General features: G+C 40.2%; 1 protein-coding gene across 1 annotated transcript in view; it reads right to left on the bottom strand.

The window, feature by feature from the left end:
- LOC122557867 (uncharacterized) overlaps nt 1-19,298 on the bottom strand; it is a 106,111-nt gene continuing 86,813 nt past the window's right edge. The window contains exons 11-14 of the mRNA XM_043706012.2: nt 16,937-17,008; nt 14,313-14,415; nt 8,044-8,181; nt 1-213 (exon numbers count right to left, since the gene is read on the bottom strand). Of these exons, the coding sequence (XP_043561947.2) occupies nt 1-213; nt 8,044-8,181; nt 14,313-14,415; nt 16,937-17,008 (526 nt within the window). The remainder of the gene's footprint in view (nt 214-8,043; nt 8,182-14,312; nt 14,416-16,936; nt 17,009-19,298) is intronic.

The raw sequence follows: 19,298 nt of genomic DNA, 5'->3' as shown, positions 1-19,298 counted from the left end.
TTACAGAGAGAATTTAAAGTTCACAAACACTGCAGTTCTTTTGATTTCCATGCTGAGTGGAGGATTTGTGCCAAACAACGGCCGAATTCTTCGAGGATCATATGTTCTGCTACGGAGAGAGAGTGATAGGCTTTCTCCGCTTCTTCTGCCTGGGCCAAGAGACAGCCGCAAGTAGCATCTATGACGTCCCAAGTAACAAAGGTAAAAGGATGCCTATCAATAATACAAAAAGTTAACAAAATAATCAGAAACATGAACATATCAGTTTAAGAAGTCTCTCCTTTGAATGAAAAGTTACAGCATTCGAACAAATGCAATCATATTAAGTATTAGATCTGAAATTGTGAAGCTTCTAAGTTGTGAAACCGCTTCCAGGACCATTTACATTAGAGAAACGCCCTGGATATAAGGGTTAGCAATACTAAAAGTACATAATTGTAATGTTCAGTCAAATTAAGCTTGATATGCCAATGACCACTTGTTCCAGGCTTTGCCTTCATAGCACTATGAAACTACTCGCCATGGAATATTTGTTGCCTCCAACTACAGGATTATGTCCAATAATAACTATCTTTATGGTAAAGTCAGCATACGGTTCTGTCCAGATTCCTATTGTCTAATTTTCAGAGGTTCAAAGCGCACCTTTTTTTAAATAAAAATTAAGTTATTAAATTTAGAAATGAATTGACCAGGCATTCTAAATATCATTAGTTCTGCTTCACTGCATCAGCAATTACAGATAAAATGCCCAATCGGCCATGTGCTATAGCAATGTTAATTGTCCATTGTGGATGGTGTCAGATTACCCTAGTGTGCACAGCCACAGAATAACATGATGCTTTCACAATTTTAAGGCCAAATTTTGATCTCAATACTTTTGGAAAAACCGATGACATCCCAGACTTTATGGCAGATATAATTCTTCTCCTTTCCAAAATTTTCTGCTAATAGAGCATGCTTTTATGGATGCCAGTTGATGTCTAAGTGGCCACTCATCCTGTCAGTGTTGAGAGTGGATGTTAGCAGATTACTGTACCATGTTTCAGAACCAAACCCAACATTCTCCTCATAAACAATCAAAGAAATGCAATTTCTCGTCAAGATCTCTGGATTGCACCCATATACTTGAATATAGATGATTGAGGTTTCTTTCTGTCCTTAAATTCAGTGCCATTTGTATCATCTTTACTGAAACTCCATGATATTAGACAACTTATAGGAGGTATACTTAGTAGGTTTGTAGATGACATGAAAATTAGAGGTGTAGTGGACAGCGAAGAAGGTTACCTCCGACTACAATGGGATTTTGATCAGATGGACCAATGGAGTGAGGAGTGGCAGGTGGAGTTTAATTTAGATAAATGTGAGGGGCTGCATTTTTGGAAAAGCAAATCAGAGCATGGTTTATACACTTAATGGTAAGGTCCTGGGGAGTGTTACTGAACAAAGAGACCTTAAGTAGAGTTGCAGGTAGATAGGACAGTAAAGGCAGCATTTGGTATGCTTTCCTTTATTGGTCAGAGTATTGAGTAGAGGAGTTGGGAGGTCATGTTGCGGCTGTACAGGACATTGGTTAGGCCACCTTTGGAATACTGCATACAATTCTGGTCTCCTTCCGATCGAAAGGATGTTGTGAAACTTGAAAGGGTTCAGAAAAGATTTACAAGGCTGTGGCCAGGTTTGGAGGATTTGAGCTATGGGGAGAGGCTGAATAGGGTGGGGATGTTCTCCTTGGAGTGTTGAAGGCTGGAGGGTGACCTTATAGAGGTTTATAAAATCATGAGGGGCATGGATAGAATAAATAGACAAGGTCTTTTCCCTCGGGTGCAGGAGTCCAGAACTAGAGGGCATAGGTTTAGGGTGAAGGGGAAAGATATAAAAGGGACCTAAGGGGCAACTTTTTCACGCAGAGGGTGGTGCTTGTGTGGAATAAGCTGCCAGAGGAAGTGGTGGAGACTGGTGTAATTACGGCATTTAAAAGGCAATTGGATGGGTATATGAATAGAAAGGGTTTAGAGAAATATGGGCCAAGTGCTGGCAAATGGGACTAAATTAGGTTAGGTATCTGGTAGATATGGATGTGTTGGACCGAAGGGTCTGTTTCCGTGCTGTACATCTCTATGACTCTGACTCATCCGAGATTGAGAACAAGCTTAACATTTTTAGCACTTTGTTGCTCAATAATCTACAGGGTAACAGGGGAGATACTGAAATAAATTTCTAAATAGTAGATCAGAGAAATGAATACAAAGATTTTATATTAGCACCTTACACTTGACATGTAAATGAAAAACATTGAACTAGAATGATGTTTGCTGATGGAAAATTATTAATGGAGACTTTATAGGGAATATTTGTCAGGCACCAATCCATTCCTATTAAACAAATCAAAAGATTGACTTTTTATTCAGAATAGTACCATTTGATAACATTCAAAACTTCATCTTTTATTTTTCTGCTAACTCAGTTTTAATTCTAAACTATACAGACCAAGTTGGCTTCTCTGCCCCATGATAGGGAAAGGAAAATCAGCCATAATGATTATCTGGAGAGACTTGCTGGAAAATGTCCTTGGCCTGTATCTTCAACAGTTTCTCCTTATTTCTCAGCTGTCAAAGGCCTGTTGATGTTTCCAACCAGAGTTAGGCATGAAGAGTAGGGTGAGACTAGGGTTTTGGAGGGCCACTATGATTTGTAGTACTGTACCCTAAGAGTCTGAATATAATAAAGAAGAATAGAATATTGACATGTGAAAAGAAGGTTTATTTTTAAAATTACCTTTCCCTATTCACTTTTGTTTGCTTTCTGTAGTTGAATATTTCTGGAAAAAGTTTAGTCCTAGGCTGACAAATGCTCATATCACTGTGGTCAGGGATACTCATCAATGTCCTCCTCTCAGGACTCTCCTCATAGTTTCTGCATCCAATACACTTGCAAATAGAGGAGCACATTATTTTTGCCTGACCAAAAATAAAAGCAAAACAATAAATAAGATCAATTATGTCCCACTTAATGACCATTCATGAAAGTACAACACAGAAAATTCCATTTGCATTTAATTCCCAACAAATGAAATGCAGGAAATTAAACCATTTGTATTTCTGAGTATTACATAATCTTGGATGTTTAAAACAACATAGTCAACAAATTGTTGACTCCATCTTGGCCTAGTATTTTCACACAGACTATCGATTAAAAGGGAACTAATTAAAGAAAAGGCAGTTGACAGGATGGTACTTGTTCAAATTGGAAAGCGAGCCGCACATTTCCTTCATTAAATGTGTCTTAGACATGCTGTAACATCCATTTCAATATTATTTAAATAACAAGAAAATAAAAATGGAAACATTTTCAGTAGCACAAGAATAAAGAATTGCAGTTGCTGAAGATGAAATAAACATTAAACATATAAACATTAAATGCTGGAAACACTTAGCAAGTTTAGCAACCCCTGTGGAGGGAGCAAATGGAATGAATTGGGATTGGAGTTTATAACTGGACACCCTCCATGTACTTAGCGGTTGGGGAGTGGGGGATGGCTGGTAAATTAAAATTGACAGCCTTTCTGGCCTTTCCATATCACCCATATTACTGTGGGTGGAAAGGCATCAGACAGAGCACTCACCTATGATTTATCGAGACCCTTCTATGATTGTTTAATGGGTCAATTCAGAGCCTCATTTCCATTCTTACTATTTAACATGTGACAGGAAAGGCAAAGCTAGCCCCCAACCAGTCAGCTGTCACTACACAGACTACTGCTTGGTAAGAAGGGGGCTATCTCCTGGTGGGAGTGTTGGAGAAGGATGCACTCCACCCTGACAAGTGTGTAACCCACCTCCCCTAGCCATTGTCGAAGACACTAAAACCTGACCTCCCAAGACACTAAGTCCAAATGCCATGCCCACTCTGCTTCTTATCACTTTCACCCACCCGTGCCACTGACACATTGTAGTCTTGCAGACAACCTATTACACTTCCATCCATTAGTTCCGATCACTTTATGTCTTCCCATTTATCATTTAGGAAGTGAAAAGACAAATTGTCACCAATACTTTCTGTACTTGTGTATGCAGGCTGCTCACAAGATCCTTCTATAAAGAGAACCACTTGAATGCAATAGAGAAAAGTCAGCTGATGAGCATCAAAGGACATGTGTTGATCCAATAGAGTGAATTTGATAAGAATAAGTTTGGGGAGAGGTATCAATTTTGTTTAGGATGAAGGCCAATGACAGTGCTAGATGGATAGACAGGGATAAATTGATATGAACAGATTGTACACAGCCTTAGAGGAGACGTTGTTGCCATGGAAGGTAGAACACAGAATGTGTGAATTTTGTGTGATCCTACAAAGAATGGAAATGTAACAACGTTACATTTTCTCATGTGCCTATTTACATATTGCTAGTGAGCTACAAAGGTTTATAGCTATTTTTCCCCATTGCTCCTATCTAATACAACTCTGTGCCTTGAGCAGAGGTAGAGGCAGATTACTCACACCCCTGCTGTGATAGTTTAGAAGCTCTTCACTCCTAGCCCCTGAGTTTTGGAGCCTGTGAGAACTCTTCCAAAGATTGCTCCACCTGCAATGAGTAGGACCAGGCTCTGACTTCAGGACAGTAGGCAGCCTGTGAGACTTTCATTCTTTGGTTGAGGGAATAGGTCAGTGCTGAGGAGATAAATGTTTGAAGTGGAGTTCCTACTTCCATGTCCACTCTTAAGCATTTTGTGAACTAAAGCAGTTTGATCTACATTAAGAATGTCTATAAACAGTAATACATATCCAGCAGCTTAGATATCATTATATCTATGATGCTGGATATGTATTACTGTTGTTAATGAGTGCATGAACATAATTGTTAGCAGCAACTGATGCCCCATGGAGTTGGTCACTCTATCCATGCAGGAAGACTTCATTGCAAACTTGGCCTCCTCATGCTTTAAAAATTACTGCATTCTTTCTATAATTGTAGGTGCATGAAAGACCTTTCAGTACATCACACAATTACTGATGTTCATCAAAGACAGTCCTTCCCATTGACAGCTCCCAAGGTACAGCATTGTGTTGAGCTTAGCAGAACTTGGAAAGGACTGTGCTATTCAATGTAAACTCTCCCTCAAGCCAATTTCTGCTCTTGTTCACCTGTGAAGTGTGAGTTACTAAATGAAAATCTAATTCTCTCTAACTGCTCATAAAGTGCAAGTATCTGAATAAAAGTATCTAAAAAAAAGTAATCAGCTCCTCTGAGGATTTGTCGATTCACATTTGCATATTCTTTTTGTTGAATGTGGGGAAGGTTTATCATAGAATTGAATTAGTACTGGCATGATCAGAATGGTGCAAAGCAACTTTCTGAAGTTGATCACGTTTTAGTCAAGCTGCAATCAAGTTGACATGTTTATTGCTGTATGATGTCTGGGCATTGTATTTTATTCAGTCACGGTAGAGCTGGCATTATCCCTTTAGTAATGGGAAGGGTTTCCATCATGCCAACTGATCAATAGCACTTCTTTTGTTTGTGCAAGGATGGGGAGGAGGTATTGGTGCATCTTGCATTCTTTCTTTATCCTTGAGCGAGAATGGTTAAACTGCCTCTGATGAGGCAGCCAAACTACAAATTAATGATTAAGTTATAAAAGAACATTGGAAACTTATTAAATAAAATAGCACTGATCTCTAAAGGCTTCTATCATGTTAGTAAACACCACATGCTCCATCTCCATGGACACCAAATGTGGACAAAACCGCAAACCAGGGACTAGAGAGTTGGATACAGCTTCCTTTCTGTTCTAAACTCTCTTCTATAATAGAGAAGAGGAGACCAATGAGTGTCAAAGGATATGTGTTAACCCAATAGAGTGAATTTGATAAGAGTAACTTTAAGGGAAAGGTATCAATTGTGATTAAAATGAGGGCCAATGACAGTGCTAGATGGATAGATAGGGATATGAGCAAGTGCAAAGACAGAAAAAAATGCATCTGCTTGCAATGAATGTGGATGGGAGGAATAAAGGAGTAGGCTTGGAAGATGCAGTGTGACTGAAGAGGAATGGATAGGAAGGTGATACATACAGTAACATGTAGGTGCATGAGCAATAACAAATATCCTGATCTGCACTGAGCAGCAAAGGGTGGACACTAGGAAATTGTTTCCGTTAGGTGAGGAGACTAGGACCCGTGGACACAGCCTTAGAATTAGAGGGGGTAAATTCAGAACAGAAATGCGGAGACATTTCTTCAGCCAGAGAGTGGTGGGCCTGTGGAATTCATTGCCGCGGAGTGCAGTGGAGGCCGGGACGCTAAATGTCTTCAAGGCAGAGACTGATAAATTCTTGATGTCACAAGGAATTAAGGGCTACGGGGAGAATGCGGGTAAGTGGAGTTGAAATGCCCATCAGCCATGATTGAATGGCGGAGTGGACTCGATGGGCCGAATGTTCTTATTTCCACTCCTATGTCTTATGGTCTTATGGAACCCAGGGGCAATGCTGCCTTCCTGGACTATCTCCAGCCATATCTCTCTGGAGCAGCAGAAACTTCCTTGCAGTTATTGTTAAGGAAGAGCATCTCTGTAGTTTCTCGCTGCCCCTAACAGTACGTCAAGGAAGGCATCATTAAAGTGGGTCACAGCTTTAGTTGGGTCTGAATCTATTCTTAAATTTCTCCTTTCATTCTTCCAGATCCCTACTCCAGCAAATTCCACCTTTGGGTCAACCCTTTAAATACTGTGGTTGAGAATGCATCACGCTGTTGCTCATGGCAGCTGCCACACAATCCACATCAAACCCAGCAGTAAAATAATTCAGGGGTATCTACTTGCCACAGATAGATGTGCTGAGAATAATTCCTGGTTTTCAGACTGTAAAACCTCACCTCACCACTCCAATCACATTCCAACAACAGAGAGCAGAGTATCCCTTCACCTCATGCCCAAACCCACCAAACTCTGTATTCACCAGATCTTTTTACTTCCACATGCACAAAATTCAATTATCAAGTACACTTTCCTTTTCTAAACCCATCTTTGTTCCGAGAAGAATAATTCTTTCTGGGAAACCACTCTGACACCACTTTAGTTTTTCTCCATAACTATAGAAATGCAACACACATCTGTTTATTTTCTTCAATATCACTGTCACAGCCTTAGGAACTGCTTTCATTTAAAACAGCAATTTACATGAATTGTCTTAAGTTTCCAATGTATAATATGTTAATCACGATCCAGTCTCCTTTACTGAGAAGATTTTAAACACGGATTAGAGAGTTCTTTATTAAACACCTTCAATCTCCTCTGCCCAGTGTGACCCAGAATCTCTGTGACATGTCTTTCCATTACTGCTTTGTCTCAACATCTTTGGTCTCATCCGCCATATAAACTAGGCTTACCATTTTCTCATCTTTCTCTTTGAAATTCTAACCCTCTGTTCTGAATACTATAACTTGGATTTTAGATATGTTATCTATTTTAGTTAAAGAAGCTGATACTTATGATGGGGGTTAAATCTGGAAGCAGTTTGTCAGAAGCTCTATAATGGCAATGTGTGGCTGACTATTTTCTGACTCTATGTATTTTGCTGACAGGTTCTGGATTAATTTCAAACATACTACTTCTGTACAAACTTATCACCATGTTTATCCTTATTTTTCTTTTTCTCAATTTTCCCAACTTTGTTGCCTTTTTATTTGGATGAATTTCTCCCTTTTGGCTTTTCACCATCATGCTAATCTTTACATAATTTACTCGTCTTCCGTTAGGCAGTTAGCAGGAAATTAAAACACCAACGCCCTCACTGTGTTTCACGTTAACTAAATGTTATCCTATTAATACACCTCAGTCATACTTCTTTTTTCAAACTTGTGCTTATTTATCCTTTATGCTGCAGTTCTAAGGGGTACATATGCCAGATATTAAAATGTTCTCTTCTCTTTATACATACATATTTCCAGCATTTTCTATTTTCATTATTACCCTTAGTTTCTGGGGACTACAGGAAGGTGAACCTTCAGAGAAAAGGCAAATTCCACTCAATTTCATCTTACCTCATAACATTCACAATAATTTTTCAGACATCCTGAACGTTTGCAGTTGCAACCTTTGTTATGCCGCAGTTTGATTTCTCCAAGCATTCCTTTTCCTATTTTTGGTCTGAAGGCTTCTGGGTTCCGATCTAAACATGCCTGAAGTAGTAGGAAGGTATAATTTATTAGAAACAGTAAAAATATCTCATCTGATAACCAAATAAATGATAAACGACATTAGATACAAAACAGAAATATCCACTGCTCCTCGGATGCTGCCTGAACTGCTGTGCTCTTCCAGCACCACTAATCCAGAATCTGGTTTCCAGCATCTGCAGTCATTGTTTTTACTTAGAGATATCCACACTCCAATTATCTGCATTTCAGTTCCAGTATCCCTTAGTGCTGTGTTCCTGGAAAAAAAGGTTAGCATCATTCTGCACTCCTACAGTCTATTGCTGCTTCCACAAATGAATGTCATTGCACTCTGTGCCTATGAAGTCTCTGAAGATTAGAAATTCTCATCCATCACATGAAATGATCTGCAATTCCCAAGAGCTGTGATAAATAAAAGTAGGAGTGAAATTATCACAGGGTGACAGCCAAGAGCATTGTAATTACTCTTTGGAAACCAGGCATACCTTGAAATATTTAAAGCTGATGAGCACAGAGGCTGCGCATTGATGTAGGGCAGTCTTTGTAGTTGCTGAATACACTCTGATCTAGCTAGAAGTCAATGCAGTCTAATAGATGCTCACAGTTGTTCCCTGTGTCTTGAAAATTCAAAGATTAAATTGATATCAATTCCTTCTTTAATGTTGTTAATGGGTTATGTCAAATTAGTTTGTACTTGGATACAACACTGTGTTTTATCTGTTTTTTATATCTGTGCACTGCTGACCAGCAGAGAATGCAGCTATACGAGGGGAGGAGACTTGGGTGAGTTCAATAGTGTGAGTAAGTTGCACTATTTGGAATAGAGGAGGCTAATACAGAATAGGACTGGCCCTTTATTTACCCTCCTTTATCACTGAAGATAAAATCTGCCCCCTATGCACTAATCTCATGAAGTCCCATTCACCTATTGCCTCAGTGCTTACCTCAGTGAACCTATTCTTGGTTAAGCAACAACTCAGTTGTAAACTTTGCATACTTGTTTTCAAATCCTTCTCTGGCCTTTCCTTCCCCATTGTTATAAGTTCCTCAAACCAATAACCTTCTGGGAGTCCTGCGAATACAATGTTGCAGGAGAGGAAGAAGCCAAAGGGATATTGAATAAGATAAAAATAGATAGAAGGGAGGTGTTAATAAGTTGATATCACTCAAAGTTAACATATTATCCAGTCTAGATGTGTCCTTGAGTTTCAGGTACTAATAAGGTGTCCCACAGAAGGTGAAGGCATAGTTTGATCTCTGATGCCATCAAGTGCTGACCTCAGCATCTTCCTCTGTTGTAAGATCTGGGATCAAGAATAATTGGTATAGTCACACACTCTGCAAACTAGAGTTATTATTGAGACTAGCAAAGGAGAAACCTTGAATATGAAAAGTGAGCCTTTTAGAGTATAAAGTTTAAATGGACAATAAAACTTCTGAATACCCTCTAATTGACAAAGTATAGATGAGAAATTACTTTTTACCAACATCAATACTTTTCCATTACATAATGAGTTACATTTCCTTATTACTCTTCAACAGAACAAGTAGTTAAAGTAGCAAAGGATTGAAGAGGAAGTAAAATCTAAGGAACTGCCCCTCTATTCAAGATGTTCTAGAGCGGTCCTTTGTTGCCTTATTCTATTCTCAGGTCAAAGAGTCATAGAGTCATAGAGATGTACAGCATGGAAACAGACCCTTCGGTCCAATCCGTCCATACCGACCAGATATCCCAACCCGATCTAGTCCCACCTGCCAGTACCCGGCCCATATCCCTCCAAAACCTTCTTATAAAGCCATTCAAATGCCTCTTAAATGTTGCAATTCTACCAGCCTCTACCACTTCCTCTGGCAGCTCACTCCATACACGCACCACCCTCTGTGTGAAAAAGTTGCCCCTTAGGTGTCTTTTATATCTTTCCCCTCTCACCCTAAACTTAGGCCTCTAGTTTTGGACTCCCCGAACCCAGGGAAAATACTTTGTCTATTTGTCCTATCCATGCTCCTCGTAATTTTGTAAACCTCTATAAGGTCACCCCTCAGCCTCTGACGCTCCAGGGAAAACAGCCCCAGCCTGTTCAACCTCTCCCTATAGCTCAAATCCTCCAACCCTGGCAACATCCTTGTAAATCTCTTCTGAATCCTTTCAAGTTTCACAACATAGTAAGGAGACCAGAATTGCATGCAATATTCCAACAGAGACCTAACCAATGTCCTGTACAGCTGCAACATGACCTTCCAACTCCTGTACTCAATACTCTGACCAATAAAGGAAAGCATACCAAATGCTTTCTTCACTATCCTGTCTACCTGCGATTCCAATTTCAAGGAGCTATGAACCTGCACTCCAAGATCTCTTTGTTCAGCAATACTCCCTAGAATCTTACCATTAAGTGTATAAGTCCTGCTAAGATTTGCTTTCCCAAAATGCAGCACCTTGCATTTATCTGAATTAAACTCCATCTGCCACTTCTTAGGCCATTGGACCATCTGATCAAGATCCTGTTGTAATCGGAGGTAATCCTCTTCACTGTCCACTACACCTCCAAGTTTGGTGTCATCTGCAAACTTATTAACTGTACCTCTTATGCTTGCATCCAAATCATTTATGTAAATGACAAAAAGTAGAGGACCCAGCACCGATCCTTGTGGCACTCCACTGGTCACAGGCCTCCAGTCTGAAAAGTAATCCTCCTTCACCACCCTTTGTCTTCTACCTTTGAGCCAGTTCTGTATCCAAATGGCTATTTCTCCCTGTATTCCGTGAGATCTAATCTTGCTAATCAGTCTCCCATGGGGAACCTTGTTGAATGCCTTACTGAAGTCCATATAGATCACATCTACTGCTCTGCCCTCATCAATCCTCTTTGTTATTTCTTAAAAAAACTCAATCAAGTTTGTGAGACATGATTTCCCACGCACAAAGTCATGTTGACTATCCCTAATCAGTCCTTGCCTTTCCAAATACATGTACATCCTGTCCCTCAGGATTCCCTCCAACAACTTGCCCACCACCGACGTCAGGCTCACTGGGTTGTCCTTACCACCCTTCTTAAACAGTGGCACCACGTTAGCCAACCTCCAGTCTTCCGGCACCTCATCTTTGACTATCGATGATACAAATATCTCAGCAAGAGTCCCAGCAATCGCTTCTCTAGCTTCCCACAGAGTTCTTGCGTACACCTGATCAGGTCCTGTGGATTTACCCACCTTTATGCGTTTCAAGACATCCAGCACTTCCTCCTCTGTAATATGGACATTTTGCAAGGTGTCACCATCTATTTCCCTTCAGTTTATATCTTCCATATGCTTTTCCACAGTAAATACTGATGCAAAATACAGGTTTAGTATCTCCCCCATTTTCTGCAGCTCCACACAAAGGTTGCCTTGCTGATCTTTGAGGAATCCTATTCTCTCTCTAGTTACCCTTTTGTCCTTAATGTATTTGTAAAAACCCTTTGGATTCTTCTTAATTCTATTTGCCAAAGCTACCTCATGTCCCCTTTTTGCCCTCCTGATTTCTCTCTTAAGTATACTCCTCCTGCCTTTATACTCTTCTAAGGATTCGATCTACCCTGTCTATATCTTACATATACTTCCTTCTTTTTCTTAACCAAACCCTCAATTTCTTTAGTCATTCAGCATTCCCTATACCTACCAGCCTTTCCTTTCATCCTGACAGGAATATACTTTTTCTGAATTCTCATTATCTCATTTCTGAAAGCTTCCCATTTTCCAGCTGTCCCTTTACCTGCGAACATTTGCCCGTCAAAATTGGCCATTCTCCAATTTAGAACTTCAACTTTTAGGTCTGGTCTATCCATTTCCGTCACTATTTTAAATATGATAGAATTATGGTTGCTGGCCCCAAAGTGCTCCCCCACTGACACCTCAGTCACCTGCCCTGCCTTATTTCCCAAGAGGAGGTCAAGTTTTGCACCTTCTCTAGAAGGTACATCCACATACTGAATCAGAAAATTTTCTTGTACACACTTAACAAATTCTTCTCCATCTAAACCCTTAACACTATGGCAGCCCCAGTCTATTTTTGGAAAATTAAAATCCCCTACCATAACCACCCTATTATTCTTACAGATAGATCTCCTTACAAGTTTGTTTCTCAATTTCCCTCTGACTATTAGGAGATCTATAATACAATCACAATAAGGCGGTCATCCCTTTCTTATTTCTCAGTTCCACCCAAATAACTTCCCTGGATATATTTCCAGGAATATCCTCCCTCAGCACAGCTGTAATGTTATCCCTCATCAAAAACACCACTCCCCATCCTCTCTTGCCTCCCTTTCTATCCTTCCTGTAGAATTTGTATTCTGGAACATTAAGATGCCAGTCCTGCCCACCCCTGAGCCATGTTTCTGTAATTGCTATGATAGTGGGCGGCACGGTAGCACAGTGGTTAGCACTGCTGCTTCACAGCGCCAGAGACCCGGGTTCAATTCCCGCCTCAGGCGACTCTCTGTGTGGAGTTTGCACATTCTCCCGTGTCTGCGTGGGTTTCCTCCGGGTGATCCGGTTTCCTCCCACAATCCAAAAATGTGCAGGTTAGGTGAATTGGCCACGCTAAATTGCCCGTAGTGTTAGGTGAAGGGATAAATGTAGGAGAATGGGTCTGGGTTGGTTACGCTTCGGCGGGTCGGTGTGGACTTGTTGGGCCGAAGGGCCTGTTTCCACACTGTAAGTAATCTCATCCAATCTCATCCCAGTCCCATGTTCCTAACCATGCCCTGAGTTCATCTGCATTCCCTGTTCGGCCCCTTGCATTGAAATAAATGCAGTTTAATTTATTAGTCCTACCTTGTCCCTGCCTGCCCTGACTGTTTGACTCGCTTCTGTTCTCAACTGTACCAGTCTCAGATTGACTTCTTTCCTCACTATTTCCCTGGGTCCCAACCCCCCACCTTACTAGTTTAAATTGTCCCGAGCAGCTCTAGCAAATTTCCTTGCCAAAGGAGCAGCGCTCCAAAAGCTTGTGCTTCCAACTAAACCTGTTGGACTATAACCTGGTGTTGTGTGATTTTTAACTTTGTCTGCCCTAGTCCAACACCGGCTCCTCCACATCATTGATAGACACATGAACAGGAGGCAAACAGAGGGATACAAACCACATATGGACAACAAGTAACTCGTCTAAATAAGGATTATGAATCGGCGCACGCTTGGTGGGCCGAAGGGCCAGTTCCTGTGCTGTATTGCATTGTATGTATAATTATTGTAAAACTTGCATTTACATACCCCTTTAACAGAATAAAGCCTTTCAAGGATCAGTATAAAACAACATATAACACAAAGGATCATAGAGCATGATAAACATTGATGACTGAAAGCTTGATCAAAGGGCTTTAAAGGTTGCTTTAAAGAATGAAAGATAAGGTGTTTTATCGAAGGAATTCCAGAGTTTAGGATCCAGATAGCAGTAGGCATAACTGCCAATGGTGTAATGATAAAACTGGGCAAGTCAGAGGCCAGAGTTGGAAGATTGCAGATATCTTGGATGTTTGTGGGGCCAGAGGAGGTAACAGAGATGGGATGTGGCCCTTGATCCTGCTGGATACCCAGTACTAGTCTCTTAAAGGCCTCACTAAACCTTGCCCAAAAGATGTGTCGCTGTATTCTCATTGACTTACTAGCCAGCAGATGAGAACTGTATCACTTGTTTTAAATTCTATCCAAGGAGTCTCACCTACTATATACAGTAGAGGGGTCAAGCAAAGAGTTGGTGGGGACAAAGTGAGGGGAAGCAGATAAGCTGAGTAGAGTTGGGGATCATCAAAGTGTATTTGAAAATTTGATGCATTTTAAGTTGATATCATCAAATGGCAAGATGGAAATCAGAAATAGGAGGAGGCCAAGAATAGATCCTTGGGGCACATCAAAGCTGATGGGATAGGGGTAAGAAGAGAAAATTTTGACTTATGATTTGCTGGCTATGATTCGCTGGATAAAAATGGACCTCAGTGAATGCAGTCCCTCTGAGTTGGCCCATGGAGGATGCTGGGGTAAATTTTGTCAATGGCTGTAGACAGATTGAGAAGGACAAGGATAAAGATCAAAATAATTTCTGTCTGAACACTGAATTTGTGCTTTAAAAGTTACGTGGACTGGCATAGTCTTACCTTGATAGCTTTGAATCTTTCTGCTTCATGCTCAAAGTTATTAAAACAGTTTGTGCAGTTGCAGTTGCTACAAAATTCTCCATTGGCAAAACAATCACAGTATCTGCAGCACAAGGAGAAAAAACAAACAGTAACAAATATACCACGATGGGTCAGAGATTTATGGGGAATAATAGTGGAATACAGAACAAATCCTAAAATATATTTTCATAATAATGAGGCATTTTGGACATATTTTTAAATACATTTGTTTCATCTCATGACAATTTATTGGACAAATTTCTTCCTTTCCTTGTGCACAAACTGTTTTTGACTTCAAGGAGCAGGCAAACAATTTTCCTTCGTGATCCTGCCAATTGCCCTCTGCAATTATAAAAGCCATCACCATTGTTTATTGGACAACTGAAATAAATAGAGATGAAAATGGCATCCAAACCTGTGAGATCTTTGTTATGCCAATTGTTTTCATTAAAGAAAGATTACTGAAGAACATCTCGTCAATATGCTATTCAAAATTACTCTAAATTAAGTAATCTCAATATGCAATTATAAACGGCAGGACACTATCCTCAATGACTTCATTTCTTTATCTTCTTGATTCTATCCTGTCCTTCTTATGTTCAAAGAAACCTCCCTCACTTCTGCTTTGTAAGAATCCACATTTAAAATAACTTTATCAAACACAAACTTGACCCAATTCGACCAGCATACTTTGTAAGGCGGAAAGACTTTTCACAGTAAACTTGAAAACTGCTGAAAGCTGCAAGCCGTATGCTTGCTGGGTTGCCAAGTTAATTAGCATATAACATTTTATGTTTCAATAATCAGTTAAAAATAACAGGAATAATGGAACTTTGCAAAAATGAATTTGGAGCTTTGAGGGATTTGTGGAACTGGTTCTGGGAAACAACGAGGCCAAGAAAATAGTTCTGAGCATGCTTTATTATAACGCAAAAGTGAGGACTGCAGATGCTGGAAACCAGATCAAACTGGTGCTGAAAAAGCACAGCAGGTCAGGCAGCATCTGAGAAGCAGGAAAATCGATGTTTTGAAACATCGATTTTCTTGCTCCTCACATGCTTTATAATAAGCCATTCAGGGTGGATGGTAAAGTAAGGGTAGGCTTTTACCCCATGGTTCAGACAAAGAGCTTGACATTTTACTGGACACAAAGACTCTGTCAATATAACAACCAGGTCCACACATGAAGAAGGGTATAAATAGTGACTATAAGATGCCAGAACTGCAACCCAAATAGAGTGACTTAGTCTATTTGAGTGAAAGCTCAATTACCAAGTAATTAGGCTTAGACAGGCCATCAGTTTACTCTTTGAAGAACTATTAGCAATACTCCAACCTGCTTTGGTAACTTACTACTTTTAACCAAGTTTGTGTCCAGGTAATTTATCGATATCTCATAATTTTTTTGTCTGAACTTAACTAATCAAGTGAGATCTCAGAAGTAAGGCCTGACAGAGTCCAGAACAGGACAGCTCAGTTGAGCCTTTCACTAGGTTCCCCTGTTTGTCCCTGAGTCTTCAAGTTTAATTTTTAATGGAGATGGATCAAGATACTTTGCAAACATGATCAATATCCTGGGCAATCAATCTTGGATATGCAGTACTGGTAATCATCAGAAGTTCATGTGTCTGACTATGACTAGCTTTACTAAAATTTGCAGATGACACTAAGCTGGGTGACAGTATGTGCTGTGAGGATGATGCTAAGAGGCTGCAGGGTGACATGGACAGACTGGCCGAGTGGGCAAATGTTTGGCAAATGCAATATAATGTGGATAAATGTGGGGTTATCCACTTTGGTAGCAAAAACAGGAAGGCAGATTATTATTTGAATGGTTGCTGTTTTAGGAAAAGGTGACATGCAACAAGACCTGGGTGATATGGTGGAACAGTCACTGAATGTTGGCAGGCAGGTACAGCAGGCAGTGAGGAAAACTAATGGCATGCTGGCCTTCATAGCAAGATGCTTTGAGTATTGGAGTAAGGATGTCTTGCTGCAGTAATGTAGGGCCTTGGTGAGGCCACACCTTGTGTGCAGTTTTCGTCTCCTCGTCTGAGGAAGTGCAGAACAAGGGGACACAGTCTAAGAATAAGAGGTAAGCCATTCAGGACTGAGATGAGGAAGAATTGCTTCACTCAGAGAAATTGTGAAACGTGGAATTCTCTCCCACAGGAAGCTGTTGGAGCCAGTTCATTAGATATATCCAAGAGGGAACTAGACATGGACCTTGCAGCCAAAGGGTTAAAGGAGTATGGGGAGAGGGCGGGAATGGGATACTGAGATTGTATGATCAACCATGATCGTACTGAAAGGCGGTACAGGCTCGAAGGGCTGAATGGCCTACTCCTGCATCTGTTTTCTATGTTTCAATGTTTTTATTCCTACATCAATATTAATATTATATTTGAGATTAAAATGTGACAACCTTGCACCCTAGGGTCAACAACATACTTTCATATTCATTTTTCCTCAATTATGAGTACAAGAAACAACAAGACCAATGAAGGTTAAGGCTATCCTGCTGATGAAGGGTTTACTTTGTATATTACAATATAATCTTCCTGTGTAAAATAGAAAGAATAGTTCCTTCTGTATGCACTTACAGTTTGAGGCACTGGGACTTGGTGCAGTTACAGGGTTTCTTAGATCTTGAGTCTGTTGTCATTATTGGCAATCTAAAAGAAACAAAGTGAATCTCATAATGAATTTGCTAATTATTCCTATAAACTGAGTTGCTGACATATCCAACTGATGTAGCCTAATAAGTGGGTCTGATTATTAAAAATGAGCAGATGAGAAGTTTTCTGAATAAGTCACGACAATGGCAATGATTATGACATTACATTTGTAACGTACTAATTAAATTAATTTTTCCAAAAGAAAGACTTTTCTTAACCAAAATTACAAGTGATGCAGTGTTTAAGGTAAGCCGGGGTAGGTGAGAAAAATTGAGTTTGGTTGGAGGCTGGGGATGGTGGGTATTGGGGTTCAGGATGTTCGGATCAGGTCTGGCACTGTAGGGAGGGGTGTTCGGTCAGGTTAGGTGGCAGGGAATTGGGTCAGGTAAGGTGGGGTGGAGTTGGGCTAGGGGTTGGGTTGGGTTGGTTTGGGTCGGGTCAGCCATTATGGGAGGTAGGACTGTTGTTTGGTCAGACCCGGTGGCAGCAGAGTTGTGTTGGGAGGGAGAAACAGGTTTAGTTTAGGTTCAGTAGGTTCCAGGGAATTCAGGTCAGGTCTGAGAGCAGGGGAAGAGGGATCGAGACAGCATGGGGGAAGGATCTCAGCAGGCTGTTGAGTCTGGGCCTGGGGAAATGTAAGGGGCCTGGGGGAGCTGTTATTGGTGGGGTGTGTGAGGTGACAATCAGGTTAGTTTAATAGTTATTCAGGAGGTACATTCTACATTTAATAGAGTAACTTTTCCTGGGTATTTATTTTACTTAATATCATTGGAACACTCCAGATGCTCCAATTTAAATGGAGACTTTCAGAGGGTTCCAGCTCTGGAGGAATTGCACAATGGAATCTTCAGTTTCTTTCACACAAGATTAAAATGTCGACATCCCTTCCAGATTTTTCTTCCTTCCTGCGTGATTCTGATGCCATCACTACATCAGTCATCATCACCATTAACATTTCTGATGTTAACCCCATTATTCTACACTTTTGACTAATGTCAAGCTACCTGACCTAAAATTCAGAGATTTTTCTCTCTCCATCCTTTCCTGATTGGTGATGTTACATTTCAGGAATCTTTGAACAATCTTGACTAATGGATTTAGTATTTCTGCTAGTACCTCTTCTAGAACCTAGCATTAGGTTCTGCAGATTATTCAAACTTTTAATCATTGAGGTCTCTTCATTATTTTTCCTCTGCTGATCTTAATCAACATAAGTTCATAACTCATTCAAGCACCTTAGTGGCTCTCTTTCTGATATAGAATTCATGTTTTCTGCTGTGAAGATAAACATATTATTTGTTTAACGCCATTGCTATTTTCTTGTTTCCCATTATAATTTCTCTGACCTATGCTTCTAATGTACCAACATTTACTTTACGTCTTGTCCTTTTTATATATTTATTAAACCTCTTAATCTGCTCTTGTATTTCATGCCTTTATCAATAAAGCCTAATATACAGTCTGCTTTATCCGTCCTACCACATATGGTGCACATATACACCCAGGTCTCTATTTCTGCACATACTACAGGGTAGTACTCCTTACTGTAAGTACAGTACCTTAATATTCTTTTGACCCAAATGTATAATGTGATACTTTACAGCATTAAACTCCAACTCCACCAACTTGTCAATGTGCTTTTGTAGTTTACACTTTCCATCTTACAGTTTACATGCTTTGCTATTTATCCGGAAATCAGGAAAGGCAATAGTTTCAAACCCAACCCCTGGGAAACTCCACTACAAACCTTTCTCCAGCTCAAAAAATTAACAGTTGCTCACTACTTTCTATCCCTAATGCATTTCGTATCCATGTTGCAACTGCGCTTTTTCTGGAAAAGGGGGATCTTTTATATCTGTTAGCTAGATAGCTCTTTTGTGATGTAGTGTGACACCCACAGTGTGGGTTCAATTCTTGTGCAAGCTGAGGCTACCATGAAGGACCCTTCTTCTCAATTTTTCCCCTCACCTGAGGTGTGGTGACCCTCAGGTTAAACCACCAGCACCACCAGTTATCTCTCGCTCTCTCATTAGAGAGTAGCCTATGGTCTGGCAAGACTACAGTGACTTTACCTTGCTCTGCTTGTTCATTGAACTATAAATTTTCTCACAAGTCTGTCATGCGGCAATGTATTGAATACCTTTTGGAAATTCATGCAGGATACATCAATACCATTACCCTCATCAAATGTCTCTGTTAACTGTAAACACGTTTCCCTTTAAGAAATCCACACTGGCATTTTGATTTGTATTTTTAAAGGGTGTATTATGGAAGTAGCTGTATCTGA

This window comes from Chiloscyllium plagiosum, unplaced genomic scaffold, assembly GCF_037043375.1.
Source record: "Chiloscyllium plagiosum isolate Xiang-an unplaced genomic scaffold, Cpla_swu_hap1 HiC_scaffold_18, whole genome shotgun sequence".
Taxonomy (NCBI): domain Eukaryota; kingdom Metazoa; phylum Chordata; class Chondrichthyes; order Orectolobiformes; family Hemiscylliidae; genus Chiloscyllium; species Chiloscyllium plagiosum.
The sequence above is the reverse complement of the archived record's forward strand: the minus strand, read 5'-3'. Positions and strand labels throughout refer to the sequence as shown.